Genomic DNA, 19,518 nt, shown 5'->3' with positions numbered 1-19,518 from the left:
ACCTCTTCCAGTGCCTCACCACCCTCACAGGGAAGAATTTCTTCCTAATATCATCTTAACCCACCCTCTGCCAGTTTGAAGCCATTCCCCCTTGTCCTATCACTTGTAGAAAGTCCTTCTCCATTTCTCTCATAGGCCCTTTGGGTACTGGAAGGGCTGCTCAGAACTTTCTCATGTCCAGGATGAGCATCCACAACTCTCTAAATTCAGGGTTTTAAGACCAGGCACCAAAGGAAGAGAGCAGCCATGTGGCAGAGGCTGTGGTTACAGGGCAGCTGGTCTATGTGGCACCACAGAAGCCATGAGGGTGGAGGAATTTCTGCCTGTGGGAGGCTTGGCACACACTGGCTTTGTGCAAAGTGAAACAGGCAGCAAAGTCTCGGTCACTTATGCCAACAGTGACCCACTGGGGACTCTTATTCACATGTTAATTCTTTTCCCACATTGCTCCAGCGCAAATCAAGGAATTGATGGTCTCCTTAGGCTCATAGCCTTGCCTTTCTGCTTGGTCCTCAGCCAGAGAGCAGTCTCACCAGTACCTTGGTGTCCAGTGCATGCTCAGCTGTGGCTGCAGCAATGCCTATGCTGGCCACATCCCACTGCATTGTGTGCTGAAAGAGGCCAGGCTGGCCTGAGGGGCAGGAGAAGGGCACAGCCTTCCCAGAACCACTCCCTCCCAAACCTGGGGAAGATAGGCAAGCAAATCCCTTACACATTCGATGAAAGGGGAACCAGCCCTGTGGGATGGGAGAAATAAATGGGATCTGGATTGTGAGAAGAAAGAAGGTTGAGGACCTCTAGGTTAGGGAAGGGGTGGGAGCTGCATATCTGGGACTTTCCTACCAGTAAGAATACTTTAAAAACCGATAAAATCTTTCAGTATTTTGTCTTCTATTGTTCTAGTATCAAGGATGCAAGTGTGTCCTGAAGGCGTTTGCTAGAGCTGTGACCTCTTTGCTTCCTCCCCTCCCCACTATTGTTTTTTGCCTTAGCTGAAGAGAGATGCTTTTTTTAGCCTTGTACATAAGTAAAGGACAGCTTGGGTGTGAGTGGGGAGGACTGTTGCTTGCTACAGTTCCTTGCTATGCGTCTATAACCTGACTTAAAGCTGATGTTAGTGCACTATTTTTTATAAAATTCTTATATTCCAATTTATTTGCTTTTCTGTAGACTTGTCTTGCTATTATTTCTGTTAGCTATTTATGTTTTATGTTAGCTCCTAGCACATGGCTGATTTCCTCTTTTTCATTATTTGATTGAGTTAACGTTATGCAGAGTGCTTTCTATTTTCCAGGGTGCATATATATTTTTTTCTCCCTTAAAAGGTATTCTCAATATGCTAGCCAAGAACACAGGGCTAATCAAATGAAACTATGTTAAAATATTTTTTTCACACATTTCAATATAAGTAGTCAATCAAATATATTGCAGTTATTTTTTAAGAAGCTTCTAGAAACTTCCAACAAAAAAAAAATCAGAGTGAGTAGTAAATGTTAGTGATTCCTTTTTCTCTTTTTTTTTTTTTTTTTTTGTTCCAGTTTAAGTTCCTCACTGTGTTAGGCACACTGTTTAAATCTCATCTCTGTATTAGGCACTAAATGTTGAATTAGTCAACTTGCTCCCTAAATTTCTTGGAAGTTAGGTGCAAACTCAGCTTGGAAAGCACAGTTCTGCTTTCCTGGTCAAGGGAAGGTTTGGGACAGGGGAGGTGTTTGGTTGTTTGAGGTTTTATAGACTGTGTTTTCAAATTGATCAAGGCATAAGAACGAAATCAGAGAAACTTCCTAATTAGTTTTAAAACTCATTGTCACTGGCTTGATGAGGAGTATCTTGTCACAGTGCTCATGAGTACTTCTTTTGCGTCTGCAAATGGTTAATATTTTTCTTTCCTCTTGCTTTCTTTAAGCTTCAAGAGACAGTCAAAAGGAAGTTGGAAGGCGCACGTTCACCTCTCAATGGAGAGCAGCAGAACGGAGTCTGCGATGGGAACTTTTCTCCAACCAGCAAGCGCACACGAAAGGATGTGCCAGGCATTGAGGCAATCAACAGCTTGCCCATTAATTTGCCTTTGCCTGCTGTTTCTCCTCTTCACCAGCTTGACATGAAAGCTCCCCTGCCCCTGCAGAACAGTGGAACTCACAGGAGCGGTCTAGAAGATTTGGGTGAAAATGGTGGGCTTTCTGAGATAAAGCTCCCTGTTAATGGCTGCAACGAGCTGGATGATAGTTTTAACATCCTGCAGAACAAGGAACTAAAGCAAGAGCCTTTGGATGACTCCAACTGCATAGATACTTCCGAAACATCGCTTTCGAATCAGAACAAGCTCTTCTCAGACATTAATCTAAATGATCAGGAGTGGCAGGAGCTCATAGATGAGCTGGCAAACACCGTCCCAGAAGATGATATACAGGATTTGTTCAACGAAGACTTTGAAGAGAAGAAGGAGCCCGAATTTCCCAGGCCTGCCACAGAGACTCAGGAGAGCGCGAGTGTGAAAAGCGATCCATCCCATTCTCCGTTTGCTCACGTCCCGTTAGGGTCTCCCCAGGTCAGACCATCTTCTTCCGGTCCTCCGTTCTCCAACACCTCCACCGGCTCCAGCATCGCTTCTGCGTCCAGCGCCCCGCCGGCCCCGGTCCCTGCTGGCTCACCAGCAAACTGCGTTGTGCAGTCCCCTCAGACTCCCAGCCAGGCCCACACCCCCGGGCAGACGCAGGCGCGCTCTGGAAATGGCTTCCTGATGAACGCGGCGCCGGCCGTGGCGGGGTCGGGCCCGGTGAGCCTGCCGAGCGCCGACCTGTCCCCAGCTGAGCAGCTCAAGCAGATGGCAGCCCAGCAGCAGCAAAGAGCCAAGCTCATGCAGCAGAAGCAGCAGCAGCATCCAAATCAGCCCTCAAGCTGGTCGCCGGTGGGGCCTCCATCCAGTCCCTACGGAGGAGCCTTCGGTGCAGACAAACCAAATAGTCCGATGATGTATTCTCAAGCCTTTAACAACCAAAACCCAATAGTGCCTCCTATGGCAAGCAACCCCCAGAAGAACACAGTTAATAACTACCTCCCTCAAAATCACATGAACATGATCGGTCAGCAGCCAAATAATTTGGTCGCAAACTCCTTGAGCAAACAGCCCAATATGCTTTCTTATGGCAACACCAAACCTCTGACCCATTTCAATACTGAGCTGAGCCAGAGGATGACGCCACCCATGGTGAATCCCGGGAAGAACCCCATGATGCCGTACATCCAGCAGCAGCAGTCCCAGCAGACGCAGATGCCGGCTCAGATGACACACCTGAGCGAGGAACAGAAACGTATGCTCATCATGAAGCAGAAAGGAATGATAAACCAGCCCTTGGCATATGCAACGCTCCCTGCCCTTGGTCAGGTAAGTGTGAGTGCACAAACTGTGGGCAACAAGAGACCAATACAAAGGCTTAGTACCTCTTTGTCCAGTCTCCTCCACTTGCCTCCTCTTTCTCCTGGAAAGTATGGAATGTCATTGCAGATACTTCTTGGATTTTTCACATGGTATTGGAGCCTGATTATTTTAAGAAACAACAGAAATTATGTTGCATTGTACTTTAGACCTGTTGCAAATTCACTGCTCTTTACCTGTGCCTCTTCTGAGGAGTGCTTAGGGCCGCTCTGGGAAATTTTGGGTCAGAAGTCACTCTTCCTTGGAGGGTTTGTTTCCTTTTTTTCATAATGCAGGACTTGGTGGTTGTGGATCCCAAACCACTGCATGGCTTAGTTTTCCCACAGTGTAGTTAGCATTGTAACAGAAAGGAGGTGGAGAAGTTGGTCCCTTCCTAGGGTAGATCTCAAGCCAGCTCTAAACAGCATTTTTGGCATTTTGGCTCTGGGAGCAGAGGAGGAACATTTTGGGTGCCAAGTGCGTTTGGTTTTGACTGGAAAAAGTAAGAACAACGGAATGCTTTTAGTGGTGTTTGGACCATGATAATGAGATGGTTTATTCCGGGACTTTCAAGCGGTCTTTAGCAAGCCCAAGTATTTTGTCTTCCAGCAAGAGGCTAAAGCCGTGTTGGCTCCAGAGCTTTGGCATCACTGTCTCATGTGTACTCTGTGCTAAGCTCTGGGGCAGCAGTTGCCAGGCTTGGGGAATACTTTGTAATGAGTTAATAGCCAGTTTGATCAGTGGCTACATCAATGCCCTGTCACCTCCTGGGTTAGCTGGATATTCTTAGTTGTACAGCCCCTGTGGTGTCGTGGAAAGGTTCAAGAAGAAATTTTCAAAATGTTGTTTTGAGAGTTTAAAAATGGATTAAAGTTAATAATCAATTCCCAAAGTAGGTGGTGCCTTCACAGAAGTTATGTGCCAGCAAAACATGTCAAGAAGTCTGATATACACTGATAGTGTATAATACACTGATAGAATTGTTGGTTGATCATTTTAGCATAACAGCTTTTCACCAAATTAGCTGTTTCCACACCACCTACAAGGAATACTTCATTCTTAGTATGGTTTAACTGTGACTCACACTGTAATGCATGTAGAAATACAGCAAATTTTGTCATTCCTTAAGCTTATAGAGTTTGGGGAACCAATAAGAAGAAGTAGGAGCTTTACCAGGTCAGAGCACATCACATATTATTTAAAATTCATTGCAAAACAAAAAGAAATGTTCATCTGCCTCTTGCTTTTGGTTCAGGATGTATGGTGACAGCTCAAAGGTTCGTATTTTTATATTCATTCTGCTTGCCTATTTTATTAGACATAGGTGATCTAAAGCTCTTCTTTTTGGGAAGGCTTATCTAGAGGAATACTGCAATAATGATATGGAACTCAGACTGTAATTGTAGCTACAGATTTGTCAGTTTGTAACTGAGAGGCAGAGGATGCTTGGTCATGCTGCCTGATGTTTTCTTGTTTCTTTCCTTTGCTTTTGTTAAATCTGTTGAACTCAAAGACCCATCAAACATCTGAGAGGATTAATTGCCTGTGTGAAAGAGTTAATGCCATCTCCTCCATATTTCATAAATTGAGAAATTAGTGTTAATATCTCTCTACAATTCCACAATTTGAATGGCTAGCCAAGGTTTCATATATCTAATCTCGCTCCGTTTCTCTCTCTCTCTTTTTTTTTTTTTTTTTTAATGTAGGAAAAACTAGATATTTGGATAGAACTAGACCTTCTTCCATAAACAAGTCCAGATATTAAGTAATTTCTGTGACATACAAAGAAGAAACTTAAGGCAGAGCTGTACTTTGTTATATATTATGTGCAATTCACTTTTATTGATCCATTCAGGAAGAGGGACTTCTTGCTTTTGTGTAGACATCAAAAGGTCTTAACTACTTGTGAAACTCACTTGCCTACACTGAAGGGATTTATTTTGGTGAGAAAGGTTGAAATAATAAGTTTCTAACTGTAATGTATTCTTTCTTCCTCTGCTGATTCCCTGAAAAGCATTTTCCTGTGCAAAATTAGAAAGCTTATTATTGTGAGATGTGCGTGATGGAACTTACTGTTTTTGCAAAAGTGGTAAAAATGTTTGTATTCTTAAGTTAAACACAGACTGATGCAGATTATCTGATTGTACAACTTACTACATGCTGATAGTCACAGATGAAAAATAAGAATATTGCACTCTTCAGTTTGAAATACAATTCGGAATGTGAAGTGAATGTATCCTTCTGTCAGTTTAAGGATTTATTCTGTTTCTGCTTTCATTGTAGTTTTGGGGTTTGACAGAGATTTCTGAAAAGTGTATGTTTCTGTTAAATAATCTCAATGATTTAACAAATTTCATTTAAGGAGAAAAGGAATCTACCTATTGCATCTAGTTAGCAGTGACCATATACTTCTGTCAAGTTGCTCTTACAAGGGTATATTTGAGAACCAAAAGCTGATTTGGAGATCATCTGGCACATACTTGAGTGCCTTGTCTTATTTTCTGTGTACTGCTGTAAAATGTAGGTATGGCTTAGTTCTGTGCATGTGTACGGGCGTTAATTAAAACCCATTTGTGCCCGAGGTACTTCTGTTGTAATTAGTAGCATTCTTATAGGAACTCACTGCTTCAGTTGTTGCGTGTGTTTTAAGCAAGACAAATACTTATTTTTTTTTAGTCCAGCTGAGGCCTTGCAAATGATCTGGGGCAGTCAGCTGCCCATGACTGTCCTATTAATGTGTCAGTGCTCTGGGCTAGTTTCCTGGGCGTGCTGAGCATCACTGCCCACTCTGGTGAAGAGAGGAAGCCTTTCTGCTCAGTGTGTGTGTGAGCAGTTGGACAGGCAGAGTGCTAAATTAGCAGCCTGGCTAGCAGAACTAGCATCCAACAGAAGGAGGATTCTCTACAGGAGCTCTGCACTGTGGGTACTGACACTCTTCCTGTCACAAGTGTTAGTCCTTTGCGTTTCAGTGGAGATTCAGGACTGGTACTGCAGTTGTAGCTCTCAACACACTGCTGCTGAACAACCCGTGTGCTCTGAACCACTGAATCCTATATCTTATTTTATACCCTGTTTCTTTTCACAGGGGCACTAGTTGGGGTGTTTTTACACAAAGCAGATAGTGGTTTGGATTTTTGAGTCAGGGATTTTTCCAGAGGTGGCCTGAAGGTAATTTTGATGGTTTGTTTTGTTTTTTTTTTTTTTTCTGGAACAGTGTTAAAACCATAGGCAAATCCTGACCCATCCATATCCAGCAAAACTCATGGTGGATCCTGACTCCCCTGCCTTATCAAGACTCCGTCCTAGTAGTGTTACCTCATGTCTGACTGTTCTCCACTTGGTCAGACTTGTACTTAGATTTCCCTGCTCTCTGCCCTGTACCCTCATCTGCCCTAAACCCAGTCGCTAGTTTGTGACTCTGTGGCAGGTGTTGCCCTTTTTTGCTCTTGCTTTGCTTGAGTGGTTCTTCCATTCTTGCTTAGCTGGGGCTCATAGGTTAACCCAGCAAGTAGATTTTTATAGAGCTGGAAATTTGTTTGGTATTTGAGGAGTAGAGATCCTCTTCTCTTCTGGTTCTCATGTCATAGTAAAAGAAATCAGTTCCGCACCAAGATGCAACAGTGGCTTTGTTTAGACTTCTGATACAATTTTAGAAATAAAAGGAAGAAAGCCTGAACCCACCTCCTTCTCAAGAATTACACTGCTTTTTAAGCTAAAATGTTCCATTAAGTTTTTGAGATGTATGCAAGGTTTTATGGGAGGTACTTTTTTCTCTTTTTCTTCAAACCAAAAAGTAATTTCAAACTGAGGAAAAGTACAAACGTTTTCATTGGGAAATTTAGGAACAATTAATTGTGCTTTTTCTTGGTTCCAGCTGTTCAATACGAATGCATAATGGTAGGAGAAAAAAGCACCCCAAAGGAATAAAAGTTGAATGGCTAAGGCAAAATTTGATGTTTGGAGCCAAGTGTGTGAGGGAAAGTAATGAGAGGTCAAAACAAAACAGAATTCTCTGTGGGTGTAAGAAAAGTAGAGAAAAGAAAATAAACCCCGAAAACTAGACTGCAGCTATTTGCCTGCATGGGACTGTGAGAATGCTGCAATTATTTCCTAATGAAACCACTAGTTACATTGTTTAAAATTGTAGGGATGTGAATGAAGGAGAGAAATGACACCATTCTGCGAGCATATCTTCATATTTAATTATCTGTCCTTTGTTTTAATCTTATAAATTCAAGATGCATCATCTACTCAGTCTGGTTTTGCATGGCAACAATAATGGGAGACCTGTGTCCTGAGAGCATTTCCAAAACATCATCATCATTGTCCTTTAGAAGTGAAAGGGTGTGTTTCTGTCTGAAATTATAAGAGAGATTTTACACTTTTTTGAAGTTTATCTTTGAAATAGTGAGAAAAAGTGATTGTTGATCTTCTGGAATTTGGCCTTTTTAAAAAGCCTGCCTGGAAGGAAAGAAGAAAGATTTGTATTCACTGCATGGAAGTGTGACAGAGAAACAACTGTCTTACCATCTTTTATGGGAGACAGGCTGGAATGGAAATAATGAAGGAGACAGTGAGGATCACTTGCTGAGCAGCCTATAGAGCTGTAGTGAAGGCTTGTCTATGCTATGTTTGGCCTGTAGACACTGCTTTCCACAAAAGCTTTGACTTGGAGTTTAGATGCTGTGCCTGTCTTTTACAAGAGCCCAAATGTGCTCCCTGGAACTCAGTCTCTGGTAGACTTTCAAGGGCAGGGGTGTTAACAAAATGTCCTTGGATGGATTCTGACCATCTTACCAGGCAGTTTGTGAACACAGCTGAGCCTTCTTACCATGCCTGCTGTCACCTGCCCATTGTGTTGTAAAAGAGGCCATGGTAGCATAAATCTCTAGAAACAAACATTGGACAGCATTTGGCTAAGACCTCCATGGCATTATCATAAAAAACAATTTTGTTGATGTTTCCCATGCGTGTGTACTAATTAATGTAATGCAAACTTCATTAATTTCCTTTGCCAATGTTTTTTCTTCAATCTCAAGTTTTTTCCCCAGCCTAAACCTTGCAAAATCGAAGTATAAGAGCATTGCTCCCATGCCCAAATTAAACCACTCATCCTATTGCAAGGAATTGGGAATAGACTGCCCAGGCAAGTGGTTAATTCACCATCCCTGCAGATATTTAAAAGACACACACATGTGACCGTGGTTTAATGGTGGACTTGGCATGTTGGGTTAAAGGCTGAACTCAGTGATCTTAGAGGTCTTTTCCAGCCTAAATAACCCTGTGATTGTATGAAATTCTTTGGTGACACCTACTCTTCTGAAACCATGCTGACCAGTTTTTGCTGTTAAATCTTCCATGTCATTGCTGGTAGAGTGCTGAAACCAGTTGTTCCATTGTTTTGCTAGAGAGTATGTCAGAATAACTGGTCTTTTCCACTTTGAAAAATGCAGTTGTAGTGGTAACTCTTTGATTCATAGAAACTTCTCCATTTGTTTAAGATTTATAAAAATGTATTCTTATGTGGTTTTCTTCTTGTCAAGTTTCTTGAAGACTTATAGTGTGTATTATTCACATCTGCAAAGAAAATGTCCTATGTTCTTTTTAGAAGCAGATAATTTGTATTACTGACTGCACAAAATGTATATTAAATGTCCCCTATTTTACTTCTTTTTTTACATACTTTTCCTTCCTACATGATCTAGATTGCTACATAAAGAGCAGTTTGTCCTGTTATTTAGCAAGGTCCAATAGTTTAATGATTCAGTGTGTGCCAATCAACTCTCTTCCAGTTTTATTAATTACAACTGCAGTTGTGAAGCACTGTGGTTTTGAAATGTCTATAGCCAGTAGCAGCATAATTTTACAGAGTGCTACCCTTTCCTGGTGGGTTTTTTGTGCCATTTTCTCCAGAAAGTGCAAGTTAGCATCATCAGTTTTTGCTTTCCAGTCTCATGACCTGTTCCACCTGCTTCCAGAAATACCAGCCATAACCAACTTCTTACTGTCCCCAGGCCTTTGTAACTCTGTGTTTATTGCAAACCAATAAAATGTCCAGTTTTCATGTAGACGCTGACTTCAGGTCACAAGTTAGATTTTGTTAGTTTCCATTTGTATTTGAGAGAAGACTCATTCCAAAGACAAAGAGTAAGGGCCCTATCCTTGAGAGCACTTTGTCTCTTTAGCCTTTAGTATCTCACTGCTGGTTGCCAGAACTCGTGGAGCACTTGTCTGAGCATTTTGGTTTGACTTGCTGTGATTCCTTTTTCTCCAGTCTGGGGTCTTGCATTACCCAGCCATGATGCAGATTGAATCATAGCTTGCACTTAGATAATGTTTGAGTTTTAGATTTGTCATTGTGTAAATTTTGTAAGTCCGTATGTTTCCTTAGCTTTACCTTTTCCTGCATTGTAGACGTTTAGAATTCTTCTTGCTCTTGTATTTATTCGTTTCCCTTCTGCAATTCCTAAGTTTGCCAATTTGCTTCTCAACATCTCAAAAACATCAATCAGACCTAAATTTTACAGGAATGTATATTCCTGTGTTTAAATTCATAAATATTGCATGTCTAAAACAAAAGCCAACTCATGCCTCCCAACACTGCTGGTTGAAAATATTCAAGAATTCTAAAACTGCTTTAAAATCATGAGCTCATAAAATTAACACTTATTTGGGATAAGATAGCAGTTATCTTCCTGTTTTCTGAACTCCTAGGATTCTTGACTTCCAGCTGTTCTGTGTCCCTGTGGGACAAGAGTTTGCTTTTTAGAGTAAAGCTTTGATTCTTCCTTCCCCTTTTGGCTTCAGAATATTAAAGTCAAGGGAAAACGTGTGAAAATATGAATCTTATAATGATAAGAGAATGTAATACTGGGGATTTTCCTTAGCCCCATTCTAATCCAACCTGTTCTTTTACCCAGCAACTCCAGACCTCTTTCTTGGGAGCTCCCCTTTGGTGGTGCTTGTATTTCTAAGGTGTCTCATAGTCCTTTTAGAAAATACACATCACAAAACGAAATGGCATTGTTTCCAGGTTACAGTCCATACTGAGTACACAGGTGAAGTAATTGTTCAACCAAAATTCCTTCATCTGCCACCAACAAGAAGGCTGTGAGTGCAATGGATTTATTTGGCCTTGCAGTTTGCAGCAGTGATAAAATCAGCAGCAAGTCCTGGTCAGATTTAACACTACAGATCCAGGGCCAGGAAGATCTCTCCATGTCTTTTTCAGAGGGACAGGGAAGATCTCTTCTTCCTTCTCTGCCCAATCTTCCAGGTCTGGTGCTAACCAGTGAGATTGGTGGTCAGCTTTCCCTTGCTTGTAGTGGGAGTCAAGCAAGTCTTGCAACTCATTCTGGAAGAGAAAAGCCTTTGCTGGGAAAGCTTTGCAGATGTCCACCCATTTTCTCTGGCACTGTTTTGGATCTGAACACACTCAGACCTATGTCATTTTCACAGAATAACCATTTAAAGGGAGGTTGGTGGGGGTGTCCTTAGAATTTCTAAAGATCTGAATATAAATGCATAAATCACTGAATGATTTGCCTTCATCAGGCACATAACAATGAAGTATAGATTATTGAGATCTGGGGCCCATACTGCTCTCTGTACTGATTATAAGAGATGAAACAAACTGTCTCTTTTCAGGCTGCATTTCCACCCTCAGGAGCATTTCTAAGCCTCAGTGTCATCTCATGTATCTCTGCTGACATTAGATTTAAAATTGGCTTTTGACTATTCTGTTCTTCAGGAAACAAACTGTTAGCAAATCCCTTTGCTAGGAAAGCCTTTTCTGGACAGTCTGGGAATTTATTTTTCAATTTAAGCATAGTGTCATTGTCTTTCCCACCCTTCGTAAAGAGAACAAGAGACTAGATTAAAAATTAACTCTTTCCATCTCTTTTCCCATCTCCCTCCAAAGTAGGGGCATGTACAAGCTGAGATTTAATTCCAAGCTAACTTGAAATTTAGTTTTTTTCAGTAGTATTTAGATAAGAGTTTAATTGTACATGTAGAAATGTTCTTGCAACAGGAGTTATTCTTGCAGAAGCAGTATCCTCCCCTGTGCTCTCTTTTCTTTGTGAAGGATAGAATGCCTTTGCTGCTTAACTCAGTTAAGTAGGTTTCATGCAGTTTCTGTTCCACAGTGATCACCCAGTGATCACTGCTCTGCCAGGGACCTCCTTTTCTTTTCCTGCGTTCTCCCTCTGCTCTGATTTCTCTCTGTTAAGGAGTTTGCAGTGAAGAAAATGTATAAGGATAAAGGTTATAGGGTATCCTCTAATTAAAAGTACTACTTTGAACTAGATTGTCATTATCTTAAAAGCAGCCTCCATCTTGTTCTTCTCTTTATTTTTCCTCAATCTTTTTTGTTGGTGGTGGTGGTGGTGGTGACTCCTTCCCTGCTCTGTACCCAGGTAAACAGATATCATCAGGGGAGGAAAATTTTGAAAAGGCAACATGGGCTCCTCCTCCCCTCATAGGACTGTTTGCTGACTCCCCATGCTGTACACATCCTCCTTTGCTGTCTTCTGCATCTCCTCCTTTTTCCTGTTTGCTGGCCTTTGTGGCAGGCAGGCCAGAAGGGCTGCAGCACATAAAGAGCCAGCCTAGGGAACAGGGTAAACTGCAGGGTTCCTCTCCCCATATACCCATCCCCAGTTACTTGTGCAATGGGGGAATTCATGGCAATCATTTCCCAGCTGCTCCTTCAGGCAGTCCTGTGCACCTGATCAAGCTGTTAAAAAAACCCCAACCTCGTGAGGGAGAAAATCTAGATATTTCTGCTGTGATGGGGCTTTGTGGAGGGTGTCAGAGCCACACGTCAGAAGAGGCAGTGCCCACCTCAGAGGTGTTGCAGCCAATTAGAGATTACACACAGTGACAGCTTCATTTTGGGTAGCACTGTGAAGAGGTCTGAAAATCAGAAATGTCACCGTCAGAGTGTCCTCAGTTATCTGTGCTGCTCCCTAAGGTGCAAGAAATGGCAGAAGAGGAAGAAAGACACAGGGAGAAGTGTGGGAGGCTAAGCACTGCCAGAAAGGGAAAATCCCCTGTTCTGTTGTAATCCCTATGTTCCTTAAACGTCCTCCCTCCACACCCCTCCCAAAAAATATTTTGATGGCACTGGAAGAGGCTGTTTGTTTGTCCCAGGAGTATGAATACATCCCAGCTCTTTTGCTTGAGGAGAACATCATTAAGTCATGACTGATGTTCTAGCTAGGAACTTAGGACCAAGTAAGGCTCATATTTTCAAAGGAAAAGTAACAGTCCCATCTTTAGGGGCTCATTTTTGCTCACCTTTCTTTACTGCAATTCATGGCTATAGCTCAGGAGTGTTCTGAACATCACTGTGTTTTGTGGAGTTACATGTGGAACCCAACAGCCCTTTTAAAATTTGTGTTTACATACTCCTTTGTGGCTAGTATAGCTTTTTGGCTTTCTGGACACATATTACCAGGGTTTTTTCTGTCTCTTCTCTAAAGCAATGTGACTTACAGCCTGGTTGTGCCTCAGCAGAGGGCTTGACCACCTGATCCCAGAGCAGTGATACCAGGACCAGTGTCAGCATCCATTCAAAGCTCTGAGCTCAACACCTGCCTAACCTGTGTCTGTGTGAAGGAGTGCTCTCTGATCAGTCTGTGCTCCCTGGATGGCTGAGATGTTCCAGCTCAGCAGCAAGGTGTACCTCTCACTTCTGACTTCCTATTTTGTCTTTCATTTTATCTGTGTGGATCCTATTTCTGGTGCTTTTCAAAGCATTTCTACATATTCAAGCCTAATGTTACCTAGAAGCATTATGTTATCAGTGTGTGTGTTCCCTCCAGAAAGATTTCCTAATGTTGCAACATGTCTGTGTCCATAGTAGGAGCACCTAATACCTCTTGAAAGACTGTCCCAGTAAGTGGTTAAGTGCAGATTTGGAGTCCTGTGCTCAAGAGGTTCTGCCAAATCCCAGCTGATGCATCTAATTTGCTAAAGAATGTGGCTTCTGCTCTCTCAGCAAAGATTTCATTCCTCATGGGCAATGGGAAGCTTGCCCTCTTTATGTTCGTGTTCACCAGCTTAGTGTTGTCTGAGACAGCCAAATTTGTTAATAAGGAGAGGAACCGATCTGTTCTTTGTTCTCTTGTTGCATTCTGGAGCCCTCCCACCTCGTACTCAGGCCTTTTTTCCTGTGTGAGAGGAACGTTTTGTATGCATTAGCCTGCAAACATGTCTTACACATCGGGACAAAACCAGCCATTCTGTGGCAGCACATCTTCCAAACAGGGGCTTCCTCATTTACACCCGCAGGGAGCTGGTTAGCAGCCCTTCCTCTACACTAGGAGAGGATCAAGTATCTCGTAAGAAGGCAAGCCCAAGTTTAGCCTTACTGTCACAAAATCATGTTTCCTGTCTCCTTTTCCCTTCTGTTTCACACGTGGGCACTATTAAAGCTGTTTACTCCCTCCAGAAGTTTTGTCTTTGGCTGCTCATGCTAGCTACCTTCTGTAGAATCTGTTCTGTCAGGTCTCTCACTTCTGGTTAAAATCGTCTGGTTTGGAAAACAGGTACGCCTATAAGATGCCTTTTGTTTGCTTATGCTGTTTGGAGGAACTGGAGAAAAGTCAATGTCTTTTAAAAACAGAAAGAAAAATAATTTGAAAGTGTCTACCTAGAGAGAGTATAAGGTCTGTCCTGAGATGACTCCTCCCTTTGTGATATGACATTCCTTGAAGGGTAAACATCCTCAAAAGAATCTGAATTTTAAATTCATTTTTGTACATGGTATCGCCTAGAGAAAGCAAAATTCCTGAGACTGCCCAACATGCACTTTCCAGGGAATTATTTTTCCAGTGTGCATTTCTTTCACTCTGAATCCAGCAGGTTGGGGAGGATTTTTTTGATTTTTGTTTGATTGTTTTAATCGCTCCTGTATTATTTGTCTGCTTCTTTTCTCTCTCCCACTACTCCATGAGCCATTTTTCTTCTTCTCTGTGTAAGTTCCCTGCTCAAGTTTACCTCCTCTTTCCTCTCATCCATCTTTTATCTCTCTGTTTCCTCTCCTTACCCATTTAATAGCACAGGACATTTTTTTCGTATTGTCACAGTTCGCAGGAATTTACTGCAGACACCATGGCTTTCTGTGGTCTGTGACATGAAATATTTGTTGTCACATTAAATGGTTTTTTAACCAGTCATGGGACAGGTGAAGAACTGGGGAATCTTAGCTATAATCTCACTAATGTAGTAGCACCATCCATGAGATAAATTTGGCTTCCCTACCTGCAGTCTGACCACTAATCCATCTCAACAAGAATTTCAGGGTTCCAAACTATAAAACCACTTCACTGGATCAAGATTATTTGTAGTGTGCCCTTATCACATATGGCTAAAACAAAACCAAATATGTAGGAATTTTCTATTTTTAAGTGACCAGGGACATGCACACCTATAGAATTTGTCTATGGCAGGAGAATGCAGTAAATTAGGGTTACAAATCCTTGCAGTCTTACAGATGGAAAAGCAGTTTTAGGTGATTTTTTGGGGAGAGTAAACCCTTCATATCATGTGAAACTAGTCCCATCACTTGAAGACAGCTTCACTGTTCCCACAGACATGTGCATAGAACAGAAATATTTAGAGCCTTTTAAGACATTTCTGGAGTAGTTACTATGTGCACCACAAACTACACAATGCACATGGTTGTATAGTAAAATTTAATGGCTGTGGTCACTCTGAAGATATATTCATCTTATTCGTCTGACTGCGTGGGGGTTGCTAGTCCAAGAACGAGGGGAATCATTTCCGTGTTTCCCCAAGTGCCTGCTCACATCCCCCAGGTAAAAGAAAACACAATGGGGTCTGTACCAAAAAGCTTGTGTGTCTGAAGCAGGTGAAGCTCTGGGTGTCAGTCGGAGATGTTAGAGATTTCTCACCGTGACACGAGAGAAGTCACCAGCTCTGCTGCTCTCTAGAAATTTCCCTTTACACTTACTCATTCCTGCACCTGGTTTGCAAACAGCACGGGGATTACATCCCCAGTCCTTCCCAAGCTGCAAATAGGAGAGAAAACTGCTACCAAAAAAGTAATCCTTGACTCAGGTTATCTAAGGGGTGGGCTGTTTTCCAAGTGCCCTGCAGAAAGGGGCACGGATGTCACCTGCAGGCACACTTGCACAGAGCCTGCTTTGGCTAGGGCTGGACAGTGTGTCACATGCACTCAAAGCCTGGGATTTTTGTGCTAATGGAGCAGTGGAAAAGGCCCCAGCTTGGCAATGACTGGGGGTCGGGGGGGGGAAAACCACAGGTAGCAGTGCAGCCCTTCAAGAGAAAGCAGTCTGAGGAAAGAGCAGGGCCCCTAAGCCCCCCTCTGCTTTTCAGTAAAAGCTGCAGTGCTTACACCATGCACATCAATCCTGCAGTGTTGTCAGCAAGATGTTTCCCACTGCAGCTGGCCAGGGAAAGCTGAATAAAGACCAACAGAACTCCTATGCTTTATTACCCACTCACCTGTCTGGAGCATCCTGCTTGCCTGCTCTGCTTCCCAGATACTTGGCAAGCATTGTGCTGGAGAGGGCTCTGGCCTCTGGGCAGCACGGATCAGAGTAGAGTGGAAATGTCGTGGCTGGAAGTTCAGCAGAGCTCCCAGCTTTGTGCTTCCTATAGCAGACAGCAGCTGTGGAATGGCCAGCACAGGCTGGGAGCTCTTTGACCAAAGGCAGCTCATGTGTCTGCTTCTGCCCAGGCTCTCTGCTTTAAGTACAGTGTTCTGGGTCAAAAAACCTCAAAACGTTAATGTCGGTAAATAGGCTCGTTTATTCATGCTGAGCAGCACATTCTTCTGTAAAAAGGATGGACTTTTGGAAAATCCCCAGGGTAAGTCCGAAATGCAAGTACTGGAGAGGACACTGAATGGCAGGACGTTGGAGATTTTTTAAGGTGGGTTATTGTGATTGATTTTTAGTTAGCTGAGAATAAGTGGTCTCTCTTTCTCTCTCCTCCATTTTTCTTATCTATTTCGCTACTTCTAATTTCCTATTAATAGACTGTGCTTTTCTTTTTCAAGATAGTGAGAGATTTCACACCTACACAACCTTAGGCAATGGGAGCACTTACATAAGGACTGCACAGTCTGCCCCTGTGCATCTTAATGAAATTGGAGAAATGGTGGGGATTTTTTTCCCCTTGTTCTTTGGGATTGCATTCTTCTTTCTCAAATACTTTGTTTGGCCTCACAAAATTAGATCACCACTATGCAAAAAACAACCCACTGTGATCACAGCTTCATTGCACAATGCCTGTGCTTTCTTGAATGTTGTTCTCGTCTCTTCAAGATTAAGTAAGATCCAGTGGGTTGGACCTTTGATCTGCATAATGAAACGCAAGGAGGTAGTTCGTAAAATCCTTCCTTTCCATCTTTATTCTTTGCAGTTTGGGACCTGAAGGCCTGAAATAATTTTTTCCTCCTAAGAGGAAACTTTATGTCATATATGTGGAGATGCTATTATGATAATTAGTATTGTTAGGAAAAATCAATGTGTGTAAGTCATCCACCAGCAAGCAGTGATCTTACAATCAGCAACTTATCATGCATTGCCAATGCAGGAGGGCTAGGACTATTTTATTCAGATAAATTTCTCATTCATTTAGTCAGTAAATCATGGTGCACTTCATGATAGTTCTAGTTTTAAAGTGACTGCATTTTGTTAAGTTTTAATCACACATAATGGATTTATCTGACAATGGGGTCTCTTCCTCATTTGTATCTTGCCATCCCATCATGGGGAAGGTCACAGTAATACCTGGATGCCCCAGACTACAAGGAGATAGGGAAATGCAAGAGACGCAGGAAGATGAACTGTTAAGACTAATTTTTAAATATTGAGGCTTAGGTGAGGGTTCACTCTTCGGTGGAACAACAACAGATTATACTTGATGTATCTTTGCGTCCGAGTGTTGCTGAATTTGAAAACTCTTTGCATGAGCTCTCCAAGGACACTTTTGAGCCCAGTGACAGTTTGAGTCAGGGCTGCAGGGGCACCTTTAATGTGCTGGATACCCAGGGAAGCATGTAGTTAATGCTGCTCTTCTGTCTACATTCCATGAATGAATGGCGAACTTTTTCATTGGAAAAACAGTGGAAGATGAGGCACAGAAGTGAGGCAGGGAACCTTTGTGATTTTCAGTGAGAGACAGGCTCTTTTCTTCAGCGTCTTCATCTTGAGTCTGAGCTCTGATGTCACTTGCTCATTCTTAAGCTGGTAGGAAAGACCCTGTTGTCTTCCTCTACAACAGGAATGTGCCCTGGATCTCTCTTGCAGCTTCGATACAATTCTCCAGGTCTTGCTTTTGTTTCTGAGTGCCTGTGGAGTGTTTCCATTTGCTTCTTATGTATGTGGTTAGACTTGATGTCTCTCCCCTTTGAAGCAAGCTATGGCTGTCTTTTCTCTTTCCTGCTGATTTCCCTGTGTTTTGGTCATCTTCTTTTCCCCTACATGCCTTTGCATTGTGTCCGTGTTACACAGTGGGATCCAGGCTTATTAAACCTCTGAGGCAGGGACCTACATTTCCGGTAGGTGTTCCTGTGCTCCTTCTAGCACTGGAGCTGTCATATGACCACCTGCCACATGGTTTTCTCTGCCCCCTTTCACTGGATGCAGCCTTTGTGTGAGATCAGTGTATGATTTAGGGAGGTGTTAGAGTTCCTTCGGGATGAAAGGTACTGTAGAAGTAGAAAATCCTCATAAGGCCCCCAGAAGGTTGGCCAGCGATCTTGGAAGACACATTTTATTTCTTCCTCCAGATCCTGTGATTTCTTTCTTTTGTTGTTCCTCTGAGGGAGTGACAATCTGGAGACCGATGACCCTTTCTCTTACTACAGTACTTGAGAGGGGAGAGGGAGAATTAATTGTCCATTACTTTTGCAGGAGTTTTTTCAACCTGTATCAAAATATTGTCATACCTTGTGTGTACTGAGGCTGTGATTTGCCACCCTGTTATGGTTTCCATGTGGAGCCTGACCTGCTCTTTCTAGGTCAGACTCTCTCTTGTTACACTTCTGCAAGTCAGGAATATTCCTTGGATAATGAACTTAAGCAGAAGCATTTTAGAAAAAAGAAAGAAAAGAGGTCATTAGTTTGGTATATGGAAATTGATTAAACCTTCTCTGATGTTTTGTTTGAGCGGTTGGGGGCGTTTGTTAGTATTGAAGAGAAGAGCAACCTGAAAACATTTTGTCTTAGCAGGTTTTTAGTATCTCTCTCTGTGTCTTTCTCTGTCTCACTAATGCAACTTTGCCTACAGCCTCATGCATTAGCAATGCAAAGCAGATTTTGAAAGCCAAGGGAATGCAGGCTCTTCCAGATGAACACTGATTTTAAAAAAAGACAAAAATCTAGAAAAAATAAAGGTTGTTCAAGTGACATATGGTGTGACAGTGACCCTACTGTAAGGACAGATGTACAAAGCTAATGGTAATCCTACACCAGAGCCAGATAACATTCTGAGGTTAGGAAATCAAAGCCCCATGCTTTGGCTTAGCAGAGAATTAGCATGTGGAGCCTGCCTTAGCTCTGGAAAGAGGGCAATTCAGTTCTTAGGCATGTTGTATTTGGAGCTTTCAGCTTTGGTAGCAGCAAGATCCTACCTCATCCTGTGCAGGAAAATCAGACCCGTGTAGTTTGACCAGGGAACATATTGCATTTAGTAAAGCTTCAGTGTTTAGATGGATTTGTGGAGAAGGTGTATACTCCATCTGATAATTAGTTCTGAGAAGTTCGTGTCTATTGTTGCAGAAACAGGTCACACACTGCTTCAAAGCTGTGGGGCTTTTAAACTGGGGAATAAGTGCTGATATTCAGAGCAGAGTACTGGAGCAGAGGCAGCAGCAGTTGGTACCCAAGGCATGTTTTGGATTCTTTTTCACATGGGGACTCTAGGAAGTAACCTACAGCAAACTAAAGCTCAGATTTCTACAAGAGCCACTTCTGGACATGGGAGTTTGATATCCATTATGACAGGAGCGAATCCCAAGGCTTGGAGTGCAGCCATGGTTCCCTTGAGTCCCAGCAGAGTTTGGGGGCAGCTTCAGGTGGCCAAGCACTGTGCAAAGGCATATT

At 42.5% G+C, this 19,518-nt stretch overlaps 1 protein-coding gene across 1 annotated transcript in view; it reads left to right on the top strand.

The window, feature by feature from the left end:
• The first annotated feature begins 1,670 nt into the window (after positions 1 to 1,670).
• MAML3 (mastermind like transcriptional coactivator 3) overlaps positions 1,671 to 19,518 on the top strand; it is an 83,519-nt gene continuing 65,671 nt past the window's right edge. The window contains exon 1 of the mRNA XM_066317965.1: positions 1,671 to 3,385. Coding sequence (XP_066174062.1) covers positions 2,102 to 3,385 — 1,284 coding nt within the window. The 5' untranslated portion in view covers positions 1,671 to 2,101. The remainder of the gene's footprint in view (positions 3,386 to 19,518) is intronic.

This window comes from Sylvia atricapilla, chromosome 4, assembly GCF_009819655.1.
Source record: "Sylvia atricapilla isolate bSylAtr1 chromosome 4, bSylAtr1.pri, whole genome shotgun sequence".
In the NCBI taxonomy this organism is placed as follows: Eukaryota; Metazoa; Chordata; class Aves; order Passeriformes; family Sylviidae; genus Sylvia; species Sylvia atricapilla.
This window is presented reverse-complemented; position numbering and strand designations above follow the sequence as displayed.